Source organism: Panthera onca, chromosome A1 (assembly GCF_046562875.1).
Source record: "Panthera onca isolate mPanOnc1 chromosome A1, mPanOnc1 haplotype 2, whole genome shotgun sequence".
Taxonomy (NCBI): domain Eukaryota; kingdom Metazoa; phylum Chordata; class Mammalia; order Carnivora; family Felidae; genus Panthera; species Panthera onca.
In genome coordinates this window covers 124,700,445-124,723,676 of record NC_138339.1, presented here as the reverse complement: position 1 = coordinate 124,723,676, position 23,232 = coordinate 124,700,445, and the positions used below count along the sequence as shown (strand labels likewise).

The 23,232-nt window shown below is 44.2% G+C and overlaps 1 protein-coding gene across 1 annotated transcript in view; it reads right to left on the bottom strand.

Moving 5' to 3' along the window:
* Nucleotides 1-1,902: 1,902 nt before the first annotated feature.
* GFRA3 (GDNF family receptor alpha 3) overlaps nt 1,903-23,232 on the bottom strand; it is a 42,317-nt gene continuing 20,987 nt past the window's right edge. Inside the window, exon 8 of the mRNA XM_060636031.3 lies at nt 1,903-4,004. Within this exon, the coding sequence (XP_060492014.2) occupies nt 3,948-4,004 (57 nt within the window). The 3' untranslated portion in view covers nt 1,903-3,947. The remainder of the gene's footprint in view (nt 4,005-23,232) is intronic.

The window sequence follows — 23,232 nt, the reverse complement described above, 5'->3', positions numbered from 1 at the left end:
ATTGTTTTTTAATGTAATATTATATAATATTTATTCCTCTACCATCCCTCCTCCCCAATCCTTCCTATGACATAGACTTTGTAGCTTTCTATTTTATAATGCATTTTTTCTATTACAAAAATAATGTATGGTTGGTGCGCCTGGGTGACTCAGTCAGTTAAGCATCTGACTTTGGCTCAGATCATGATCTCACGATTTGTGGGTTAGAGCCCCATGTTGGGCTCTGTGCTGACAGCTCAGAGCCTGGAGCCTGCTTCAGATTCTGTGTCTCCCTCACTCTCTGCCTCTCCCCTGCTTACACTCTTTCTCTCTCTCAAAAATAAATAAACATTAAAAAAATAATAACATATCTTCAATGTATAAAACTTGAAGAATACAATAATCATGAAGAATAATAAATATACTACTGCATACCTATATTAGAATGACCAAAATCCAGAACACTGACAACACCAAATGCTGGCAAGGATGTGGAACAATAAGAATTCTCATTCATTGCTGCTAGGCATGTGAAATGTAAAAATACTGTGGAAGACAGTATGGCAGTTTCTTACAAAACTTTACATTTAATATACAATCCAGAGCAATCATGCAACCAAGGGAGTGGAAAACTTATATTACACAAAAACTTGTTTATAGCAGTTTTATTCAAAATTTCCACAACTTGACAACAATCAAGATGTCCTTTGGTAGGTGAATGGATGAATAAACTGGTACATCCAAACAATGGAATGCTATTCAGCACTAAAAAGAAATGAGGTATCTGGGGAGCCTGGTGGCTCGGTTGATGAAGTGTCCCACTCTTGATTTTGGCTCAGATAATGATCTCACAGTTGGTGACTTCAAACCCCACATCGACTTTCCTTCCGTGCTGACAGCTCAGAGCCTGGCGCCTGCTTCGAATTCTGTGTGTGTGTCTCTCTCTGCCCCTACCCCACTTGTGTTCTCTCTCTCTCTCTCTCTCTCTCAAAAATATATAAACATTTAAAAATTCTCTTAAATAAATAAAAATAAACTTTAAAAAAAAGAAATGAGCTATTAAGCCATGAAAAGACACAGAGAAAATTTCAATGCATTTTACTAAGTGAAAGAAGCCAATCTGAAAAGGCTAGACATTGCATAATTCCAACTATATGACATTCTGGAAATGACAAAACTATAACCACAGTAAAAATCAGTGGCTTCTACCAGTTGGGTGAGAGTAGAATGAACAGGCATAACACAGAGGATTTTTAGGACAGTGAAACAACTCTGTATGATACCGTAAGGCTGAATACTTGTCATTATACACTTGTCTAAACCCATGTACAACACCCAGAGTGAATCCTAATGTAAACCCTAGACTTTGGGTGGTAAGGATGTGTCATGGTAGGTTCACCAACTGTATACCACTCTGGTGGGGAATATTGATGAGAGAGAAGCTCTGCACATATGAGGCAGGGAGCACACAAGAAATCTCTGTAACTTCTGCTCAACTTTGCTATAAACCTAAAAACTGTACTAAAAACATGAAGTCTGTTAAATGAATGAATAAATAGAACATTACCATATAAGTCCCATACAAAAGAAATAACTGGTTTCTGAATATTTTAATCCACCTGTGTACATACCTTCATACTATCTTATTGACCACATTTGTTACATAATTCACTATGAGCATTACCCCATCGTTAATAAATATTTTTCCCCATTATGCTCTTCAAAGTTGCATGGTAATCCATTATATGTATGTATCATAAACATACATAACCAGTCTCTGTGTTGGACCTGTATCTTATAATCATAATTTTTATAACCATAATTTTTTAAATTTTTTAAATTTTTACTTTTTATTTTATTTTAGAGAGAGAGCACGAACAGGAGAGAGGGGCAGAGGGAGAGGGGGAGAGAGGGAGAGAGGGAGAGAGAGAGAGGGAGAGAGAGAGAGAGAGAGCGAGCGCATCTTAATCAGGCTCCCTGCTGAGTGTGGAGCTTGACATGGGGCTCAATCCCACAACCCAGGGATCATGATATGAGCTGAAATCAAGAGTTACATGCTCAACCAACTGAGCCACCTATGTGCCCCTATAACCATTAACTAGTATTTCAGCATCAAGGTGGCTTATGCTTCAAAGTCCTTTTTAAAAAATATTTTTAGAGGCACCTGGGTGGCTCAGTCAGTGAAGTGTCTGACTTCAGCTCAGGTCGTGATCTCATGGCTCATGAGTTTGAGCCCCAGGTCGGGCTTTGTGCTGACAGCACAGAGCCTGACTGAGATTCTTTCTCTCTCTCCCTCTCTCTCTCTGCACCTCCCCTGCTCGTTCTCTCTCTCTCTCACTCTCTCTCTCTCAAAAATAAATAAATAAAACATTTAAAAATTTTAAATATTTTTACATTTTATTTTATATAGAGAGAGATCAAGCAGGGGAAAGGGGCAGAGAGAGAGAGAGTCTCAAGCAAGCTCCATACTCAGTGTGGAGGCTGACAACGGGCTCCATCCCACGACCACGAGATCATAACCTGAGCCAAAATCAAGAGTCAGACACTCAACCTACTGAGCCACCCAGGCCCCCTATGCTTTGGAGTCTTTAATTATTACCCACTGTGGGTACATTTTAAATATTTGTATGACTTAAAATAAAACACTACAATAGTAAAAACCACCTCGGAGACTTCCAGTGCACAGGTGCATAACAAACCATTTCATGTTCATCTGACCATCAGGAACTACCTCACACTCATTCTTTCATTTAACCAAGACTCAAAACTGTTCCTTTTTTCAAAAGGAAAATATCTAAATAATTATCTTATTTGTGAAATGTTTAAAAAAATGAAAGCCACTGTCATTACCTTTAGTGATGTGGAGCCTGGAACACCTGTGTGACGCCCCCCACCCTGAACTCCACCAAATTGCCCCTCTATACACCACCAATCTCAGCCTAATTCAAAGGTATTTCATCTCCAAACTGACATTAAGCATCTTTTCACCTTTCTTCTCCTCTCTCCAGAGGTAGAATGGTGGTAGTAATAAGAGTTCTTTTTGGGGGGAATATCATTTATTATTATATCATTTATTCCATGCCATCAAATAAGGATTTTATAACAATAATTTCTGCTATTCAGTTGGGGTAAGAAATGAAAGAGATAGTCCCCATAATATATTTAGAGCAATTTTTAACATAATAAGTTTTGGATAAATGTAATATAAATGTAACATTCTTTTTTTTTTTTTTTTAGGTTTTTTTTTTCCTTAAGTAATCTCTATACTCATTGTGGGACTTGAACTCACAACCCTGAGATCAAGAGTTGCATGATCCACTGACTGAGCCAGCCAGGGGCCCCAAATGTAAGGTATTCTTGAACACTTGGCTAGTCTCTTTACATATCTGATCACCAATCTTTGTGACAACCCTGTGAAGCAGGTATCATTACCCCTATTTTACAGAGCAGAAATAGAGGCCCAGGAAACATATGTGAGGCAACAAGTTCTGTCTAACTAAAACTCATATTCTTCCACTACATTCCATAATGATAAGAAATTATTAATTCATCTTATGTGTATGGTTTACCATTTACAAATCATTTTCAAATGTTATCTTATTGAATCCCATGAAGTAGACCTATCTCTTTTTTTAAATGATAACAAGACCTACATTAGAGACTTGTTATGGCAATGAGAGATAGGTACACCTAGTAGGCACTGCCATTTCTATGAGAGGACACACAGCATGGGTTAGGGGTCATTCACCCATGCAGAGGTAAAGAAAGCAAGACTCCGCATTGCTAGGTCAAACCTCTTCCCCCTTTGATGGCTGTCATCTAGAGACAGCCCAGATTGGAGATCCAGAAAAGCTGAAATCCATCTCGATCTAAACATATCTGAGAAAAATCTCCCCTTTCCCACTCCTTCTCCCCACTGGGCTTCAGTTTTCCCCCTTGTAAAATGATAGCGTTGTGCAAGATGACTTCTAAGATTCCTTCTGCATCTGATAATTTCTGATTGGAGACTGGAATTCAGACTGCCTCTGCAAAAGTCAGGGGAGAGAAAACAACCTCCTTGTTTTTTAACAGTAAGTGAATGAAAAGGTAGCAAAAGTAATGAAGAATTAAGTCAAAGTTATGGTTGGGATGCACAGCTCCACTCCCATTGGAAGTCTATGAGCCCCCTCCAGAAACCAGGTTCCATCCAAAGTGAGAGACCTAAGTCTCTCATTACCTCACCTACTTTCCAACAGGGACTATTCCCCTTGGCATAATATTTGATGGATACCTTGAAGGGGAGATGAGGTGAGAGGAGCCCAGAGTTCGATCTCTGTACTACAGTCAGAGATTGTATTTTCACTTGTCAGATGCCTCCTCTTTTTTTTTTCTTTTTTAATGTTTATTTTAGAGAGAGAGAGAGAGAGAGAGAGAGAGAGAGAGAGAGACAGCATGAGCAGGAGAGGGACAGGGACACAGAATTTGAAGCAGGCTCCAGGCTCTGAGCTGTCAGCATAGAGCCTGATGCAGGGCTTGAACCCAGGAACAGTGAGATCATAACCTGAGCTGAAGTCAGAGGCTAAACCAACTGAGCCACCTAGGCGCCCCACACAACTGTTTTTAATGCCCCTGCTGGGAAGAAACTTTACTCTGTCAGTGAAGAAGAAAAGGAGAGAGGGAGAGAAAGATTTTAATGTATTTTAGCTAATTATTGGGTAGGGGGTTTTTTTGTTTTCTGTTTTAATTTTTTAATATTTATTTTATTTCTGAGAGAGAGAGAGAGAGAGAGAGAGAGACAGAGCATGAGTGGGGGAGGGGCAGAGAGAGAGAGGGAGACACAGAATCCAAAGCAGGGTCCAGGCTCTGAGCTGTCAGCACAGAGCCCAATGTAGGGCTCGAATTCACAAACTGTGAGATCATGACCTGAGCTGAAGTCGGATGCTTAACCAACTGAGCCACCCAGACGCCCCATGATTATTGGGTAGTTTATATGTAATTTCTTCTGATTCTCACAATAGCCCTGTGTGATTGATTACTGACCATCAATATCATTGCCTTCCATTTTATAGCTGGAGAGGTTTAATTACTTGCAATTTGAACTCACGTTTCTCTGATTCTCAAGTTCATGTGTATTTCCATTACACCACAGAGTTATTGTCAGAGAAAAAAATGATAAAAAATAAAATAAATTATAATACAAGAAGAAAGAATAAGGAGGAAAGCACTCCAAGAAGAGTAAGAAGTTGTTAAATACAATGAGGCCCTAAATACAATCCGCTATGCCCTAACCCCAAGCTTGTCACACAGGCAGCTTCAGTGACAACTTTATCCAGTCACTTGCTATCCCACTTACCATTCTCCAGCTGCCCTTGGGATGTGTAGTACAGTGAATTATGACATACCTGAGGCCTCTGCTGGAAAAATCCAGTGCTCCCTGCTATAATGTGGGCTCTGGCCAACAGATGGAGCCATTTCCTCCCTACCCTCTCTTCAAACTGCTTATGCGAAAAAGCTGTTGCTCAAAGCTGTGAGGTCCGGGGATAGGAGGACTGTGGCTATCACCAGACACCAGAGGCTAAAGAAGGGTGAGGGCTAACTACTGCCAAGAAGAATTTATTACATCTAAACCCGGTGAGGATTGAAAGAACAGTCAGTTCCAGCAGAGTTTTGACCCTATCAACATTATGGGACAGACAATTCTTTGCTGGGGCTGGGGGAGGGCTGTCCTGTGCATTGTAAGATGTTTAGTGTCTCTGGCTTCACCCACTAGATGCTAGTAGCATGCCACTATCCCCCAGCTGTGACAACCAAAACTATCTCAAACATTGCCAAATGAACTGGGGAAGGGGGATCCAAATCACCCTTAGTTGAGAACCACTGGTTCATAACCAACAGTCATGTAGGAACAGGGGTCTATATATAATGGACTCCTGGTGACCTTGGGGGAATGTACTCTGCCCTGAAAATCCAGTTTCTAATGCTTTAAAGTTCGGGTGAGGCTCTTAAAATAAGGTAACTAGCAGCCCTCACTTAATGAGTAAGAAAAGTCAAGAGGGTCTCAAAGAAAAGGGGGAAGAATGAATGTGGAGTTGAAGCCCTCATAGTTATGATTGTACTGTGAGGCGGAGTTACTTTTTATCCCTACTTTAAAGAAAAAAAAAACAAACCCTGAGGCTCAGAGAGATTAAGCAACTTGCCTAAGGTCAAACAGCTAGGAAGTGATAGAATTGGGATTCAAACCTGGGACTATCTCCAAAGCCTTATGCTGCATCTTTAGAATTCTAAGAACTTTATCTTCCATTTATTCATTCATTCATTCATTCATCCACCCATGTGTTCATTTACAACAACCTACCTAGCTCTCACTGTGTGCCAAGCTCTGGGAGAGTAATGAATGAGACAGTCAACCCCCACATTCATGGAATTTGTCTAGCACTCTTTTTAATGCTTATTTATTTTGAGAGGGATTGAGAGTGAGAGGAAGAGAGAGAGAGAGAGAGAGAGAGAGAGAGAGAGAAGAGAGAGAGAGACAGAATGAATCCCAAGCAGGCTCCCTGCTGTCAGTGAGATTGTGACCTCAGCCAAAATCAAGAGTTGGGACTTTTAACTTAGTGAGCCACCCAGGCACCTCCATACAAGGAATTATTTAATAACAGTTATGATAAGAGCTGTGAAAGAAAAGCTTAAGGAGCTATATGTGTGCTAACTATCCCTGGAGATGGGCCCTTTTGCAGTGTGACTTTATATCAAGAGATTAGTTACACTATTTCCCTGCCTTTGAATTTGTGCTGGCCTTGTGACTTTCTTTAACCAATAGAATGCAGTGGAAGTGACACTGTTATGTGACTTCTGAGCCTTGGCCTCAAGGGGCCTTGTAGTTTCCACTGCCACTGTTTTGCTGCCAGAAAATCACAATGTAAGGAAGCCTGAGGTTAGCCTACTAGCTGTCTCAGACATTCCACCTGTCCTAGCTGTTCCCATCATTCTGGCTAAGGCTCCTGACATAGGAGAGAGGCTATCCAGAAAGAGCTAGCACCTAGTCAACCCAACAACTGACGGCAGCTGCAGAGGTCACCCCAGGCAAGACTGAGCCCAGTCAAAATCACAGAAGCACGAGCAAATACATGGTTGAGGGTGGTTTGTTACCCAGACAGAGAAAACCAATTCAAAGCCCTACCCTGGTCTGGGGGTGGGAGTGAGTTGGGTGGTTTCCTTGAAAACATTAGGTGCAAACTGAGACCTGGAGTAAGTGAGAGTCAGCACGGTAGAGAATGGGAAAAGAGTATCCAGGCAGCATAGACAACACTTTGAAGGCCTGGAGCTAAATATGAACTCTGGGGAGTGCCTGGGTGGCTCAGTCAGTTGAGTGTCTGACTTCGGCTCGGGTCATGATCTCAGGGTTTGTGAGTTCAAGCCCCACATCAGGTATGCTGCTATCACCCTGTCAGCACAGGGTCTGCTTTGGATCTTCTAGCCACCACCCCCCCCCCCCCGTCCCTCTCCCACTCACTCTTGCTCTCTCTCTAAAATAAATAAATAATTAATTAACTTAAAAAAAAGATGAACTCTGTATGTCTGAGGACCTCAGCAGAGAATGGGCAGCATAAATTGGTGTAAAGAGAGAGGGGAGCCCAACACTGTAAGCAATGACCACCAATGAGTGGAATGCTTTATTTACTACCCACTGCCCATCTCCATCCCCAGATCTACTTTTTGTAATATTCTGGATACACTCACAGGCTGTGTCAAGCATATACATTTCATATATCATGTATGTTGAAGAATTAAAAAGTTGAAAATATAGATGCACATTAACCTGGCTCCCAGGAGCTTGGGGAAGGTTGAGTCACAGACTTCTGGGGATGAACAATATGAATATGACAAGGCAGCCTGAGCACAAAGGAAAAAAATGTATTTTTAATAGCTGTGATGACCATCTAAGCTATTATGGCTGTACCTTCACTGATCTAAGCTCATACTTAAATGGAAATTTACTTGAAAAGCCCTTTCTTTGCATAATGGAAAGGCAGGCTTGTCTAATTCCATTTCCCCAAGGTAATAGCCCCAGGATGTAATGGGATGCCTTGATACCAGCCCTGCTCATCAGGGGCTCACAGCCTGGGTACCCCCCTTCTGGTGTCCTTTATCCCTATGACTCAGGAAGGTCCCCCTAAGGATGCCTCACCTCCAAGGTCACTGCTGAGAACTGTAGGGAAGAGGGAGTATTGATGGGACTGACATCATTGTGTTGCTCATTCTCTTTATCTCTGAGGGAGATAATCCAGCAGTAGCTCCCTCAGCAGGAGCATCAGACTGAGCCTGATCACAGCACATTCCCATTAGGCAGGCTTTCCCAAGGACAAGGACAAGACCCCACATCTAGGCCACTCATTGCTTCCAGCTGGGGAGAAAGGTGCTCTGGATGTGGCTCTGTTCTTATCCAACCTGGCAACTCCTGACTTTTCTCCTGTTGGGAAGAGGGTCCCACTGCTAGGCCCCACCAAACAGGGGTGGGGTTTACATTAAAAAAAAAATTTTTTTTTAAGTTTATTTATTTTTTTGAGAGACAGAGCATGAGCAGGGGAGGGGCAGAGAGAGAGGAAGACAGAATCCGAAGTTGGCTGTCAGTGCAAAGCTCAACGTGGGGCTTGAACCATGAGATCATGACCTAAGCCGAAGGTGGATGCTCAACCGGCTGAGCTACCCAGGCACCCCTACATTTTCTTAACTATGAATATTCACTTAGAATAACAAAAGAAGTCATAAAAAATGATACATTTTAAAACACCGACAAATCCCAGAAGCACAACAAAATCCAGAGAGGAAAACCGTGTTTATTAACTGCCTGACATCCATCCCTCCATAACATATTTTTCTCTACATTTTAGGCTGCAAAGTTTTTAAAAATGTTTTGAACGCTTTGGGCACCTGGGTGGCTCAGTCAGCTAGACATCCTGCTCTTGATTTCGTCTCAGGTCATGATCTCACGGTTCTTGGGATTGAGCCCGGTATGGTTGGGCTCTGTGCTGACAGTGCAGAGCCTGTTTGGGATTGTCGCTCTATCCTTCTCTCTGCCCCTCCCCCCAACACACTCATATGCTCCCTGTCTCTCTCTCAAAAATAAACTTTAAAAAAACATTTTTTTTTAACCTTTCACTTCAACCCTGGCTCACAAGAGCTTCCTTTTGTTTTTCTTGTTCTCGTTTTTGTTGTTATTGTTGTTGAGGTATAAGATACACACAAAAGTACATATTTTCACATGTGAAAAGTGCAGTACTGTGAACCGATGATGTAAGGAGAAACATTTTTAAAATAAAGCTAGAGAAGCCATTTGAGAAACGTCTTGCATGTCCTGTTTTCTAAACCTTTGAACTGGACCAAACCGCCAATATTCTCAGAAGTCAGCAGGGACAAGAAAATCCTGTTTGAAAAGACTGATACTGACTTTTGCCCAGTGACTACTTCACCTGACCAATCAATGAAGTACAAACCTAGTCCTCCTTATCAGCACCAATCAACTCTTCTTAAAAACAATTTACCTAATCTTTCTTTCCTCCCCTATAAAAACCTTGAGTCCATCTCCTAGAATCAGGACACTATTTGGGTTTCCACATAAGTCTGTGTACTCTGAGTTGCAATTCTTTTATCCCAAGTTTTTCCTTTGAACTGGTTTCTTGATCTTAGGTTGACATTTCATTTCAATGATTTTTTTTTACATATGTGCACATTCATATAACCACCACCCCGATCAAGATATACAACATTTCTGAAAGGTGTCTACTCTTAACCCAATTTTGTTACTAATAATACCATTTTTAACATTGACTGAGGTCCAGGAATTAAGCTAACTGCTTTATGTGCATGGTATTCATTTGATCCTCACAACAAAGTACTGCCATCATCCCCATTTTACAGATGAAAAAGCTGAGGCTTGGAGATTTTAAATGCCTTGCCTAAGGTCAGCCACAGGAACAGTTGCCAGTGTGGCACTCAGACCCAGGTCTGCCAGGCTCCAAGGCCCACGTGCCTAACTGGTGTCATAGCATGGGGCACCTACTGGCACTACTTCAAAGTAACCTGCCTCCCCCATTTTTGTCTTTGATTGCTTATGTTCTCCAGGAACCTCTGCATTCCCTTTAAAACTTGGACAGACCAGTCTCTGCCCTCAGCATACCACCTCCCACAAGCTCAGTGCCCGATTCCTGTCCTCTGAGGTAGACAACAGAGGACCATCTATCACCCCATTGTTTCTAAAGGCCACAGTGGCCACTCTGGTGGGATTTGAACCCTCCCTGAGAAAACAGCACAGTTCTTACACTTGCCCAGGGTCCATGAGTGTAGAAGGTGCATTTCAGAACTGGGAATGCTCTTTATCTGGAGTTGGAATGGAAATGTCATGGGCTTTGAAGTCATGTGGTCTTTGGACAAATCCTGCTCCAGTCATTTCCTAGCCAAGTAACCATGAGCAATTTGTTTTATCTCTTTAGAAGGACACTTCCTTTACCTTGATTGGGAGGATATTAAGAGAAGCTTGCTGGGGTGGCGCCTGGGTTTAAGCATCTGACTTCGGCTCAGATCATGATCTCATGGTTTCTGAGTTTGAGCCCCACATCAGGATCTGCGCTGATGGTGCAGAGCCTGCTTGGGCTTCTCTCTCTCCCTTTCTCTCTCTCTCTCTCTTCCTCTCTCTCCCTCTCTCTCTGCCCCTTCTCTGCTCTCTCTCTCAAAATAAATAAAATAAACTTTAAAAAACAAAGAGAAGCTTGCTTGTAGGGTTGTTTTGAGAATGAGATGAGATCATTGCAGGCATACGGTAGGTACACAAAAAGTGTTGCATTTTTTTTTTTTTAAGATTTACTGATTTTTGAGAGAGCACAAGTGGGGGAAGGGCAGAGAGAGGGGGACAGAGGATCCGACGCAGGCTCTGCACTGACAGGCTGACAGCAGCGAGCCCTATATGGAGCTTGAACTCACTAACTTCAAGATCATGACCTGAGCTGAAGTCGGATGCTCAGCCGAGTCACCCAGGAGCCCCAAAGACTTGCATTTTCAACAGGCATAGGGGTCTGGCGTCCTTTCACACATGCCAGATTACCAAGTGGGTCCAGGACAGGAAATAATCAACCACAATACATTTATAAGTGGTGGCAAATAACAAGAGGTAAGGAAGAAGAAGGGAGCCAGGAAGGTGAAAGACGTGGACAGAGAGAATGAAGTACAAGCTGAGTCCTGAGTTGGCACCTCAGGCTTCAGACTGAGCCTTTGCTGGAGCAGCCTGGCTCTGAGCATTGAAGCTTCCCTCGTCTTTGGATGGCCTTCCAGGTAGCTCACACCTTGCACCTGTCTACTCTAAGGTCCCAAGTTGACCCAAGTTCAGTAAACACATCTCCACAGAGGTGACCTCATGCTGAGGTAGCATCTGGTTCAGTCCAGGCTTTGGCCAGGGCACACACAGAGACCTGCACAATAGGCCTTAGCAAGAGAAATGCAACTTCTCTCCTGTCTTTCTAATTTGGGAAGGCAGACAAGAGGGCTAAACCCACTCCCCTTCTACACTGCCCTAAAAAGAAGAAAAACCACGAGTGCCCATTCACACTAAGCAGCATTGGGGGTGAAGCGGGAAGGGGTCTGCACACTCACCCAATTCAAAGCTAACCGTGAAGCCTAGTTTTCTCTAATTCTCACATCTCTGGGAAGGAAGTGTTATTTCCTCCTTTACAGCTATGAGGAAATTGAGGCTCTGAGAACTTAACAGCAATGGCATAAGGCCAGTGGGTGACCAAGCCAGGATCCAAACCAAGACTTACCCCTAAGATCTTGTCCTTTTAACTAGTACGTTTCCATTTACATTAACCTTTGTAGTAAATGTTAGTGTTCCAAGTTGGGAGTTGAAGAACCTCAGGCTCAGAGAAATTTAGCAACTTGCCTGCAAGTACACAATTATTATTTTGCCCCACTACTCTCCTTGCTAATCTCTGACATCCCGTCTTTTGCCCTGAAGGAGCCTATCATTTGTCGATTCAGACTGGAGCTGGCTGGGTAAGTGTCCAATCTCCTATTTGCTCCACCATGGGGCCTAGTGCATGCTTAGCCATGATCGTTAACTGAAACTAATCCCAAATGGCTGCCACAACCTCTCCTCTGAAGGCCCCTTGGGTCCATAGAGGTGTGATGACCTCAGATTGGGCCAAAGGCAATAACCGGGAGCTGTTGGCATCCAGCCTGGGGTAGCAGCCAGAAGGCCCCAAAGCAAGTCTGATTTAATCCCATAATGGAAAGTGACTCAGATAAGGCTTTTATCAATCATTCCTGGACTGTTGGGGGCAGGGACCATCCCAGAGTCATGAAGGCAAATATCCTGGGGCCACACAAAAGTGTGTAAAGGCCTGGCCCCACTGGAAGGTCCAGGAGAAAATGGAGATATCAAGAGGCATTCGGAAATACTTTGCTCAAATTTCCAGGACTGAGAGAACAAGAGAAAGAGGAGGATACTGGTGAATCCATGTATTCAGGTAGAGAGGACATCAAAGCTTAACACTTAATAACAACAACGGGGTGCCTGGGTGGCTCAGTCGATTAAGCATCCTACTTCAGCTCAGGTCATGATTTCGCAGTCCATGAGTTTGAACCCCACATCGGGCTCTGTGGTGACAACTGAGAGCCTGTAGCCTGCTTCGGATTCTGTGTCTCCCTCTCTCTCTGCTCCTCCCCTGCTCAAGCTCTGTCTCTCTCTGTCTCAAAAAAAATAAAATAATAATTATAATTATAACAATAACAGCAATTATTTATGAGGCATTATATTAAGCATTTTTAAAATTATTTATTTATTTATTTATCTATCTATCTATTTATTTATTTATTTAGAGAAAGAGAGCAGGAGGGGTAGAGAGAGCAGAAGAGAGAGAATCCCAAGCAGTTTCTGCACTGATAGTGTGGAACCTGATGAGGGGCTCGATCTCACAGTTCGTGGGTTTGTGACCTGAGCCAAAACCAAGAGTCGATGCTGAACCAACTGAGCCACCGAGGCACCTCAGCTGTACTTAGCATTTAAATGCCTGTACAGTAGATACCATTTCATTCTTATTACAGAAGAGGAAACCAGACTCAGGTAAATTACCTGCCCAAGGTCACACAGCTGCTGAAATGGGAGAGCTGGGATTTATAACTCAAACCACCTAATTCCCATGCCTTCCTGCCTCACCCTTGCACTGATTGCAGGTACACCAATCACTCTTGCTCACAAACTTCTTCACCCCCAGAATTTGCCAGCATTTCATGAACTTGTCCTCTTCCTGGAAGAATTCCTGGAAGCTTTATGTAACTACAAGCTGCAGCCTCCCCATCACCCCAAAAGGGAAGGAATAAAGGATAAAGCTAGGTGAACTGACCAATCAGGAGCAGAGGGGCTACAATGCCCTCCCCCCAACTCCAAACCCCCAGGGACAGCCTCACCAAAGGCAAAGTGGAGTCTGGCCTTCTGCCAACTGCTTTCTCTGTGCCTCGCTCCCTCCCTCAGCCCTAACTCCCCACCCTCACTAATCATTTTTTCCTAGATCAACTTTACTTTCCAGGCCCCTACCTCATTGGCCTTGTTCATTCAAGAACACTTCTAAGTACCTACTATTAGCAATAGACTAGGGATTCACCTTCCTTGCTGGAGAGGAACATATACAATGCAATATTAATAGTAATAATAGCTAACACTTACTGAGCACTTACTATGTGCCAGTCACTTTTCTTTCATTTTGAGCTTGAAAAGGCAGGCGGAACAAGCAGTAGCTTTTAAGTCAATTATAAGACTAAGTCAGACAAAGGGAGACAACTAATATTCCACGAACTTTCACTATGTGCTAGGCTGGGAGAAAGAGCAGCATTGTAACAAAGAACTTGGACTCTGGGTTGAGGCCACCTTAGGTCAGAGGTCTGTCCTACTACTGACTCACTGTGTGTTTAGGGACAAGCTAATTCTCTGAGTCTCATAACATGTAAATAACAACGGTTCTTATCTCTAAGGTTGTTGAGGGGGTTAAATAATATATACAAAGCACTTAGCAAATTCTCTGACACATAATAATCAATGTTCAGCAATTTTTTTTTTTTGAGAGAGAGAGCATGCGCACATGCATGTGAGAGTGGGGAGGGGAAAGAGGAGTGGGAGAGAGAGAATCTTAAGCAGTCTCCGCACTCAGTGTGGAGCCTGACACGGGGCTCCATCTCACAACCCTGCGATCACCACCTGAGCTGAGATCAAGAGTTGGTCACTTAACTGAATGAGCCACCCAGGTGCCCCAAGCAATTATTATTACTCATTCTTATAACGTTAGTGTAAAACAGCTAAATAATTACAAACTTTTTTTTCCCTAAACTTTTTTTAAACTCTTCAGACCGAAGCGGGAATTTCTTTGTGTTCCTGTTTAATTACATGGGTGTGGTTGATTGGACTCCTTGGCACTAACAGGTCAAGGGTTTCCCCAGTCATTCTGCCTGCTGCTTAGAAGCATGCCTGACAGTAGCTGTTAAAACAGAAATGGTTTGAGGCCTGTACACATAGATCTAAAAATCAGGGCATGGGTATGAATTACTGCTAGAGAGACAGAAGGGAGGCATTTTTGGATTTGTGTGCTTCATATGTTAGTTTGCTAGGGTTGCTGTGACAAAGTACCAAACACTGGGTGGCTTAAACAGCAGAAATGTATTGTCTCACAGTTCTGGAGGCTAGAAGTCCAAAATCAAGGTGTCAATAGGGTCGGTTCCTATTAGGGGCTGTTAGAGAGAATCTATTCCAGGCCTTTCTCCTAGATGGTGATGTGCTGGCAATCTTTGGCATTCCCTGACTTGTAGAAGCACCATTGTGACCTCTGCCTTCATTTTCACATGACATTCTCCCTCTGTACTTGTCAATGTCTAATTTTCCCCCCTTTGCATGGTTATCAGATATATTGGATTAGAGGCCCACCCTACTCCAGCAGCACCTCATCTGAACTAACCACATTTGCAATGGCCCTGTCTTCTAATAAGGTACTTCTGAGGTCCCAAGGGTTAGTGCTTCAACACATGAATTTTGGGGAGATACAATTCAGCCCATAACATGTTAGCACTTCTCAACTAAGCTTATGACTTCAAACTTTTGAAAATTTCAGAATTTGCTGATGTTTCTTCCTGTGGCCATTTTTTTCCCCCCAAGATTTTAAGTAATCTCTACACCCAACGTGGAGCTCGAACTCACTGCCTGGAAGAGCAAGAGTCACATGCTCCACTGGCTGAACCAGCCGCCCCCGTGTGGCCATTTTGAAGTTGTAATTCCATGGAGGACTCCTCTTCACCCTTCTCATCTAACTACTTCTCATTATCAATCCTGTTTTAACAGAAGAGGAAGGAAGGAGGAGCTCAGAAATGTTTAGTCACAATGAGTAGGACTGCAACCAGGGTTTACCTGACTCCAAATCCTGTGCTATTTATTTCTAGGGGTACAGGCCTATGCTATTGTGGTAAAAAGCAATTTTCAGCTGAACAGCTTAAAACCATAACCTCAAATATGTTTGTAATCTGCAAACTTCCTCAAATGGCATTTACATCGATGACTCCAAATGAGCCCCCAGCAATTTGTGCAATGGTCAGGGCAGACTCAAATGAAGTTCCTTGTCCAGGGTACAGACAGGACACCACAGGACCAGGCTCCAGAATATGGTTGCTGGAGACCTGACCTGCTATCTGCAGTTGTTCTATCATCAAGAGTAGTTTCTGGTCTCCTGGTTCTCCCAAGTCAATGGGATTGTGTAGGTTAAGAAGCTCCTCTCCCCCAACTACCAACACACCTTAAATACCCTTCTCTGGCAAACTTTGGCCTCTGTAGCCTCTTGGCAGGTAATAGGAGATGGCACCACCCCCCACCCCAAGTTCAGAAAGAGAAGTACAAGAAGGATTTCTGGTTCAGGAGAAAAACTACCTCCCTTACACTTGGCTTCTTTTCCATTAAGATTGAAAGTTGCAAATCAATCAGGAGAAAATTGCCCTCGGGACTGTTGAGCAGACATCTTTGCTCAAATCAGATCCTGGATGTGTGTGTCAAAAGCACCTCACACTCTCATTCATTGCCAACCAAGTCTCTGGGGCAGTCCAATTGATTTAGGAGCATTCACTCAGAACTAACAATCACTGCACACATCTTCTGCTGCTGGGTGAGCCCTCTGATTACTACTTCTCACTCACTGGTCTAATGGGCAAGGTGAATCTACAGCACAAGGGATAAGGACAATACTACGAAATCAAGGACAGAGCTCCTGTCCTCCACACTCCAGGATTACCAAGCTGAAAAAAAAAAACAACTGTAGGTACTAAAAATTCTTTTAGGTTTTAAAGGAGTGGGGGAAGGAGTTGTCATGGGACATCCACCACATGCGAGGTGTTTGGCATACATTAGTTCGTTAAATCTTCATAACTCTAGTGGGTAGATGCTATTAATATCTTCATTTCTAGGTATAAACAATATTTTAGCTATGGAAAGTAGAATTTATTAAACCTAAAAATAAATAATCAATAGGTTTTATGAGTGGACCATTATCTTTAATTTCTTTCAGAGAAGGGACCTAGAAAGAGCTCTCTGGGCAGGGTGGTTAAATGGTTATCACTCTTGCACTGCTTTGCCTGCTTTCATCTCCTGGGGAAAGCTTTAAGCACATCTTCATGGTCGGACAGATCTGGATTCAAATCATAGCTCTTACAGGAAAATTAATTTACTCGAACTATTTCAAACAGAGGAAATTTAATATAGAGAGTTTAACACTGTGGCCACTCAGGTGGCAGAAGTGACAGAAGAACTTTAAAGCCAAACGAGGTAAGTGAGGTAACCCAGAGATTATCAAGAGCAAGAAACCACTACCATCTAGTCTGGAGGCCAAAGGAAGGACATGGAGCCCAGAAGCTGTCAAGGATAGGGGTATTCTGGGTCCTCCTATCCTCAGCTCTCCAATCTTGTACAGTGGCTACCATTGGCCAAAATCAGCCAAAATCCAGCTGACAAAGGAGCCTGGGAAATCCAGCCTGATGGGAGGTGGAATGGAGGTAGAAGTGTGGGGGTGGCCCACCCATGAAAAACAATATCAGAAAGGGGGTGATGGATCTGAGGGCAAACAGGCAAATGATGGGCCCAGCCCTTGCTAGTTTCAAATTCCTCCTTTATAACCAATGATTTGTATTTCACAGGGTTGTTGTAAGAATTAAAGGAGCAAATACAAATAAATATTAGCACACTCCCTGGCACATAGTATGGAGGCAGCTATAAATTATTTTTCCCTGGATGGAAAAGCTAATATTCAGACAGATGAGAACATTTGTTCAAGGAAAGGGCTTGGAGGCTGGAAGATGGCTGTGATGTTGGGCAGGTCACTTCATTTATTTGAGCCTCATTTCCTCATCCTACCAATTAACTCACTGGGTTGCTGAGGGGATTCATTCTTCCTGCAAATATTTACTGAGCACCGGCCATGTTCCAGGCTTTGTGGGCGCAGGTAAACAAAACAGATGTACACTGCCTCACTCTCCTGGAGTTTGCAGTCTGGTCAGGAGAAAGGCATTGGCCAGAAAGTTGTACAGATCGCACACATGTAACAACACTGTGATAAATGCTATGAAGGAAAGGTAGGTACTGGGTGGGAGGGTTACAGGGTGGCCTGGCCTAGTCTGGGGAGGTCAGGCCAGATTCCCTGTGACTAAGGTCACTGGGTCTGAAGGATAAGTGGCAGGGGGCCCGGTGAGGGGCAGTGGTCGAGTGAGTTGGGGAACCGCGGGAGGAGCTCTTTGTAATGTTTAAACGTTAACCGGTCATCGTGCCCGCAGCCTCCCCAGGATCAAGCGGCCATGCTCGCCTGCGAGGACCTCCAGCCTCCCTCGCCTTGCACCCCGCACCTCCCAGAGACTCCCGGGCGGCGCGCGCAGGCAGTGGTGCCCGCCCAGGCACCGGCTCTTCCCAGCAGGGCACCGCGTCCCGCCCTGGCCGCCTGACCCAGGAGCAGCTTGTGCACTCGGCGGCCTCGCGACCCGGGCGGCCGCCGATCCTCTGCTAATGCGTATCGAATTTTTGTTGAATGCGGCCCCGGGCCCGCGCAGAGAGCGCGGCGGCGACGCTGCCAGAGCCTCTTAATTCCCTTTGCATCGATCCCGCCGTTAATGACCTAACCTTCTCCCCTAATTAACTGACAACTGCATTAGGCGGCGCGCCTCCCCGCACGCAGCCTGCGGCTTCCCCACCGCGGTTCTGCCCGCGCCGAGGAGTCCGCGCCGAGGAGCCTCGCCAGCGGTGGGAGTTGGGGCGGCCGTTACCGCCCTGACTAAACCCAGAGCCCTGCCACTGGGGTCCGACGTGGGGGGTCGTGTTTCAGGTTTTGGATGCGCCTGCGGTCCTGATCCGTCACTAAACGTTTGCTGCCGTTGTTTATGCTGTTGTTGCTTAGTTTGTGCCAACACTGGGCAGAACATTTAACATGCTTTAAGCTTACTGATTCATTACAACGACCCAAGAGGCGGATGGAGGAAACGGGCTCACAAGTGGAGGAACACAGCAATCACCAAGGCTGTGCAGCAAGCGGCTGAGGGAGGTGGGACTCCCACCCTTTCTTACCCGAGTGTGCCTTTATCTCGTAAGCTTCCTACCCTCCAATATATAATTTAAACTGTACTTAAATGTGAAATTTAAACTAAATTTAAATGTAAAATATACAAAACGTGAAGTGCTTAGCACACTAGGTGGCAGATAATAAGCACTCAATATTTATTTTAGTGTGACAGGATAACTCATTGAAATACTGATTGGGGTTTATTCTCCTTTGCCTCCCCTCTCCTGAATGGTCATTTCACCCAAATGGTCAGGTCTGTAATCCCTTGGGGGACGGAGAAAGCAGAGGCAGCTTGTGGTCTTTTGACAAACACAAACACACAGGGGTCCCAAACTTCATACTTCAGTATAAGTTACAAAGGATTTTTCCTCCCTCCCCTTCACCCATGCACATTATATACTGGGACCAGGGCAGGACTTAACCTCAGTTTCATTTGTGAAATAGAAATATTACCTGTAGCTCTGGTTAAGATATATTTTCTAGCCTCTACTACAGGCAAGTATTATATGCTAAGGGTTCTGTGAAAATGGGATTCATCTGCGCAGGACCTTTTCACAGGTTTTACAGGTTACTGAAATGATCTGGCGGTCATTCACTGTTTTACTCTGATTCTCTCTGCAACCTGGTTTGTGGGCCTTTATTTTCATTTTGTTGTATTATTTTTATTTTATTTTTTTAGTATATTTATTTATTTTGAGAGAGAGAGGGAGAGGAGTGGAAGAGAGAGAGAGAGAGAGGGAGAGAGAGAGAGAATCCCAAGCAGGTTCTTTGCTATTAAGCACAGAGCCCGACTTGGATCTCTGTCTCATGAACTGTGAGATCATGACCTGAGCCAAGATCAAGAGTACAACGCTTAACCGACTAAATCACCCAAGTGCCCCAAAATGTGTATTTTTAAAAGTCACCTCAGGGGCACCTGGATGGCTCAGTTGGTTAAGTGTTCAACTTTGGCTCAGATCATGATCTCAAGAGTTCGTGAGTTTGAGCCCTGCATCAGGTTCTGTGCTGACGTTTGGAGCCTGGAGCCTGCTTCAGATCCTGTGTGTGTGTGTCTCCCTCTCTCTCTCTGCCCCTCCCCCACTCATGCCCTGTCTTTTACTCTCAAAAATTAGCATTTTAAAACAATAAATAAATAAATATCACCTCAAATCTCCTCTGGGATGAGGCAAATTATGGAAAAATATATTTAAAAATAAAATGGATGAAATAGCAATTCAAGAGTTTGGCCAATATTCATTAAGTTGGGTTGGCATTTCAAAGTGAGGAAACTGAGGCTAGGAGAGGTTCATGGAATTGTTCCAGCAAGGCAGCAAGACTTCAGGACTGGGAACCCTGTCCATGCTTAGCCACCTCCTCCTCTCTTTCCTTCTACTTCTTGGGAGTCACATTCCCACCCAAGTGCCTAACATCTCATACTGTACACTTCCTGCAGGAGAAACCTGGATTTGACAAGTCCCTGACACCTAACACTGAAGTAAATATTAGATCAATATATTCCCAGCCAGCCATTTCCTCTTCCTCTCTGACAAATCTATCAGTCACCACTTTTTAGCAATAGTCATTTTCTAGATCAAGAGGCTGAAGCTTCACAAGATTAAGCAATTTGCTTGAATTCACTCAGCTGAGAGTTTTGCTGAAATTCAAACCCAGATCAGGCTGGATCCACTTTCCATTGTACTCTTTGCACTACAACATGTTTTTCTTAAAGACTAGAGAGCTACATTCCCTAACACAGGCTTGACATGTAATTCCTTAAGAATTAAGTGATTTAACTTGGCCTAGGAGGGAGTTCTCTTCCCCTTTGGGGCGTGGGGGTGGGTGGTAGGGAGCCAGCCTGAATTAGAGGGTCTCTTTCAGAAGCCACAAGGCCGCTTTGTGATGGAGACTGTTAAAGGGCACAGGCAGAATCTGCCTAGGGCAAAGATGGGAAATGAGGCAAGTCTCCTAAATGCAGGAGGAGAGGAACCACTCTTCAGAGGGAGAGGAACAAGATTGTCTCTCTCTGGACATCCCACTGTATGATGTGCTCACCTCTTAGGTGTCGCTCCCTTCCTAAGAAACACTTCTGTCGCTCATCTCTGTTTGTTGAGCTTCTATTATCCTTTAAGGTTCTACTCAAATGTAGCCTCCTCCGAATGAAACCCCCCCATGAATTGACTGTCTTGACTGTCCCTCAGGAATCTCACAGGCCCTGGATCACATGCTTTCACAACAAACAGAATCTGCTTCAAATGCACTTGCCAGTGATTAGCTGTGTGACTCTGGGCAAGAATTAACTTCTAGACATCTGTTTCTCCATCTGTAAAATGGGGATAATAGTGCCTGCCTTCAGAGGGCTGTAATGAAGTTTCAATTGGATTATACACATGAGATAAGGGAAAAAATATTAACTGTGTATATTCATGGCATAAACCTCTACTGAGGAGCATGGAGAGAGGGGAAAGATTGTATAGAGATGGCTGCTTTGTACATATAATACAGAGAAACAGATGGGGAAAGAGGATTTTAAGTTTTGCTGTGTATTTTTTCCAAAAGACTGTGCAATCATTATTTAAATTTGTTTCAAATATTGTGGATGCCAGATTGATACCATGTGGAGACAAGCCTATGAGGCAGCTCAGCTTTAAAAAGATATACACATTGAACTCTTAGTGCAGTGTTTGACACAGACCAAGTACTCAAATAATGATGTCTTTATTATTTGTCTCTCTGTCTCTACCACAACACTTGTCTTCATCTCTGTGGCAACCTACTGCCTGCCCTATGTGGTCCACAGTAGGTGCTCAGCAGGAAGAAGCCTCCATTGGAACCCCAAAGCCAACCAAAATCTGGGGAGACCATACTCCCAGAACAAATGCCTGATATTCAAGCTGACCACAGCAACTGGAGTGGGGTCAGCCCAGGGAGGGGCTATTTGCTCTAGCCCTCTGTGGGGGATGGGCTCCTCCTTTCTGCCTGTCACTGTTCCCAGCCCAGACACAGGCTCACTTCATCCTCTCCCTGCCACACACTGACCTCTGTGCCCTGGGATGTCAGCAAGGGGCCAAGGGGCCATGGAGCTCCCTGTGGTCGCGGATGCCAAGCATGCCAGGCCAGAAATCTTCACATTGTTTCCTCAGGATTCCTGCCTGCTCCATGGGCCTGGTTTTCAGAGCAGCAGCTCTGCAGTTGGTGTGTCTGCAGAGGAGACACCCCCCGCAGCCCAGGCAGTCAGGTTGGGAAATGAGTGACCCTGAAGACCTGGGAGCACCTTCCCCCCCCTCCCCCCCCCCCCCCCCCGAGAACTCCAGTCACGGCAGACTACCTGTAATTCCCTCAACACTCCCTGCCCTTTCCAGTCTCTGTTTGCTCATTCTGGTTTTTGGGATGCCCCCCCATTTCTGCCTAATTAAATCCTACTTCTTCAAGGTCCAGCCAAAATACCTTCTCTTCCAGGAAACCGTAACTATAGCCTAAAAGAGCCCCCCCTTACCCCCACACTCCTCATCATAGTGTCTGTTCTAATTTAAGACATAGGGCCTCACCCCAACACTGGACAAATGTGATGTGTATCAAAGATGGTGCCTGGGAGTCAGGAAGGCTGAGGTTTGATTCCTGGATCAGTCACTTGTTAGCCCTGTAACTTGGACAAATTGCTTGGCCTTGTTAAGCCCCTTGTAAAACAGAGGGAAAAAATAGGATAGTTCTGAAAAGTAAATGAAATAATGCTCATTAAGCCATTAGCATTATGCTTTGCACACATGAAGCTCTTAATAAATGTTAGTCCTCCACCTCCACACCCATGTACAGTATGTCAGTTAGGGCCTTGACCAGCTCAATATGTGAAAGGGGAATTTTATTGGACCAAGTCTCCCAAGCTCCAGATGTGAAGAGTCTTCCTCCTGAAAGAAGCAGAGATGCTAAAAAGAGACTGGAGTTTCTGACAACCAGAGATCCTAAGAGAGGAAAGAGGGTGAGAGACTATGAATGTTGGTCAGATGGGATGTAGAGGTGAAGACAGAGGGTTATTAGCCAAAGAAATGGCAGTGCTTTTGTCAAAGGGAAAAATCTTTTCTTCTACCTCTTATGTTCAATATCAGGAAACCTGTGTATTAAACTAACAAAACGCAGATTAACAGGAGAAAAGGCAAAAATTGTATTAATATTTATCTGCACAGGAGTTTACAAAAAGAAGTGAAACTCAAATAAGACCTGAGGGGGGCGCCTGGGTGGCGCAGTCGGTTAAGCGTCCGACTTCAGCCAGGTCACGATCTCGCGGTCTGTGAGTTCGAGCCCCGCGTCAGGCTCTGGGCTGATGGCTCAGAGCCTGGAGCCTGTTTCTGATTCTGTGTCTCCCTCTCTCTCTGCCCCTCCCCCGTTCATGCTCTGTCTCTCTCTGTCCCAAAAATAAAAATTAAAAAAAAATAAAAAAAAAATAAAAAACCAAATAAGACCTGAGGTTAAATTAGGTCTTATATACCCTTTTAACAAAGTAAAGAGGGTTTGGGGTCACAGGACAATAAATTGTGGGGAAGTGACTAGGAAGTATATGGGGGAAACTAATGGAAGACAAGGGCTATTTTAGGAAGGCTGGTTTTTGCAAACTCATCTTGGTGTTGGTTCCCCATCCTCAATCATGCCCTGCTTTCAGACAGTTAAGGGGAGGGCACAGAACTCTTCCTGA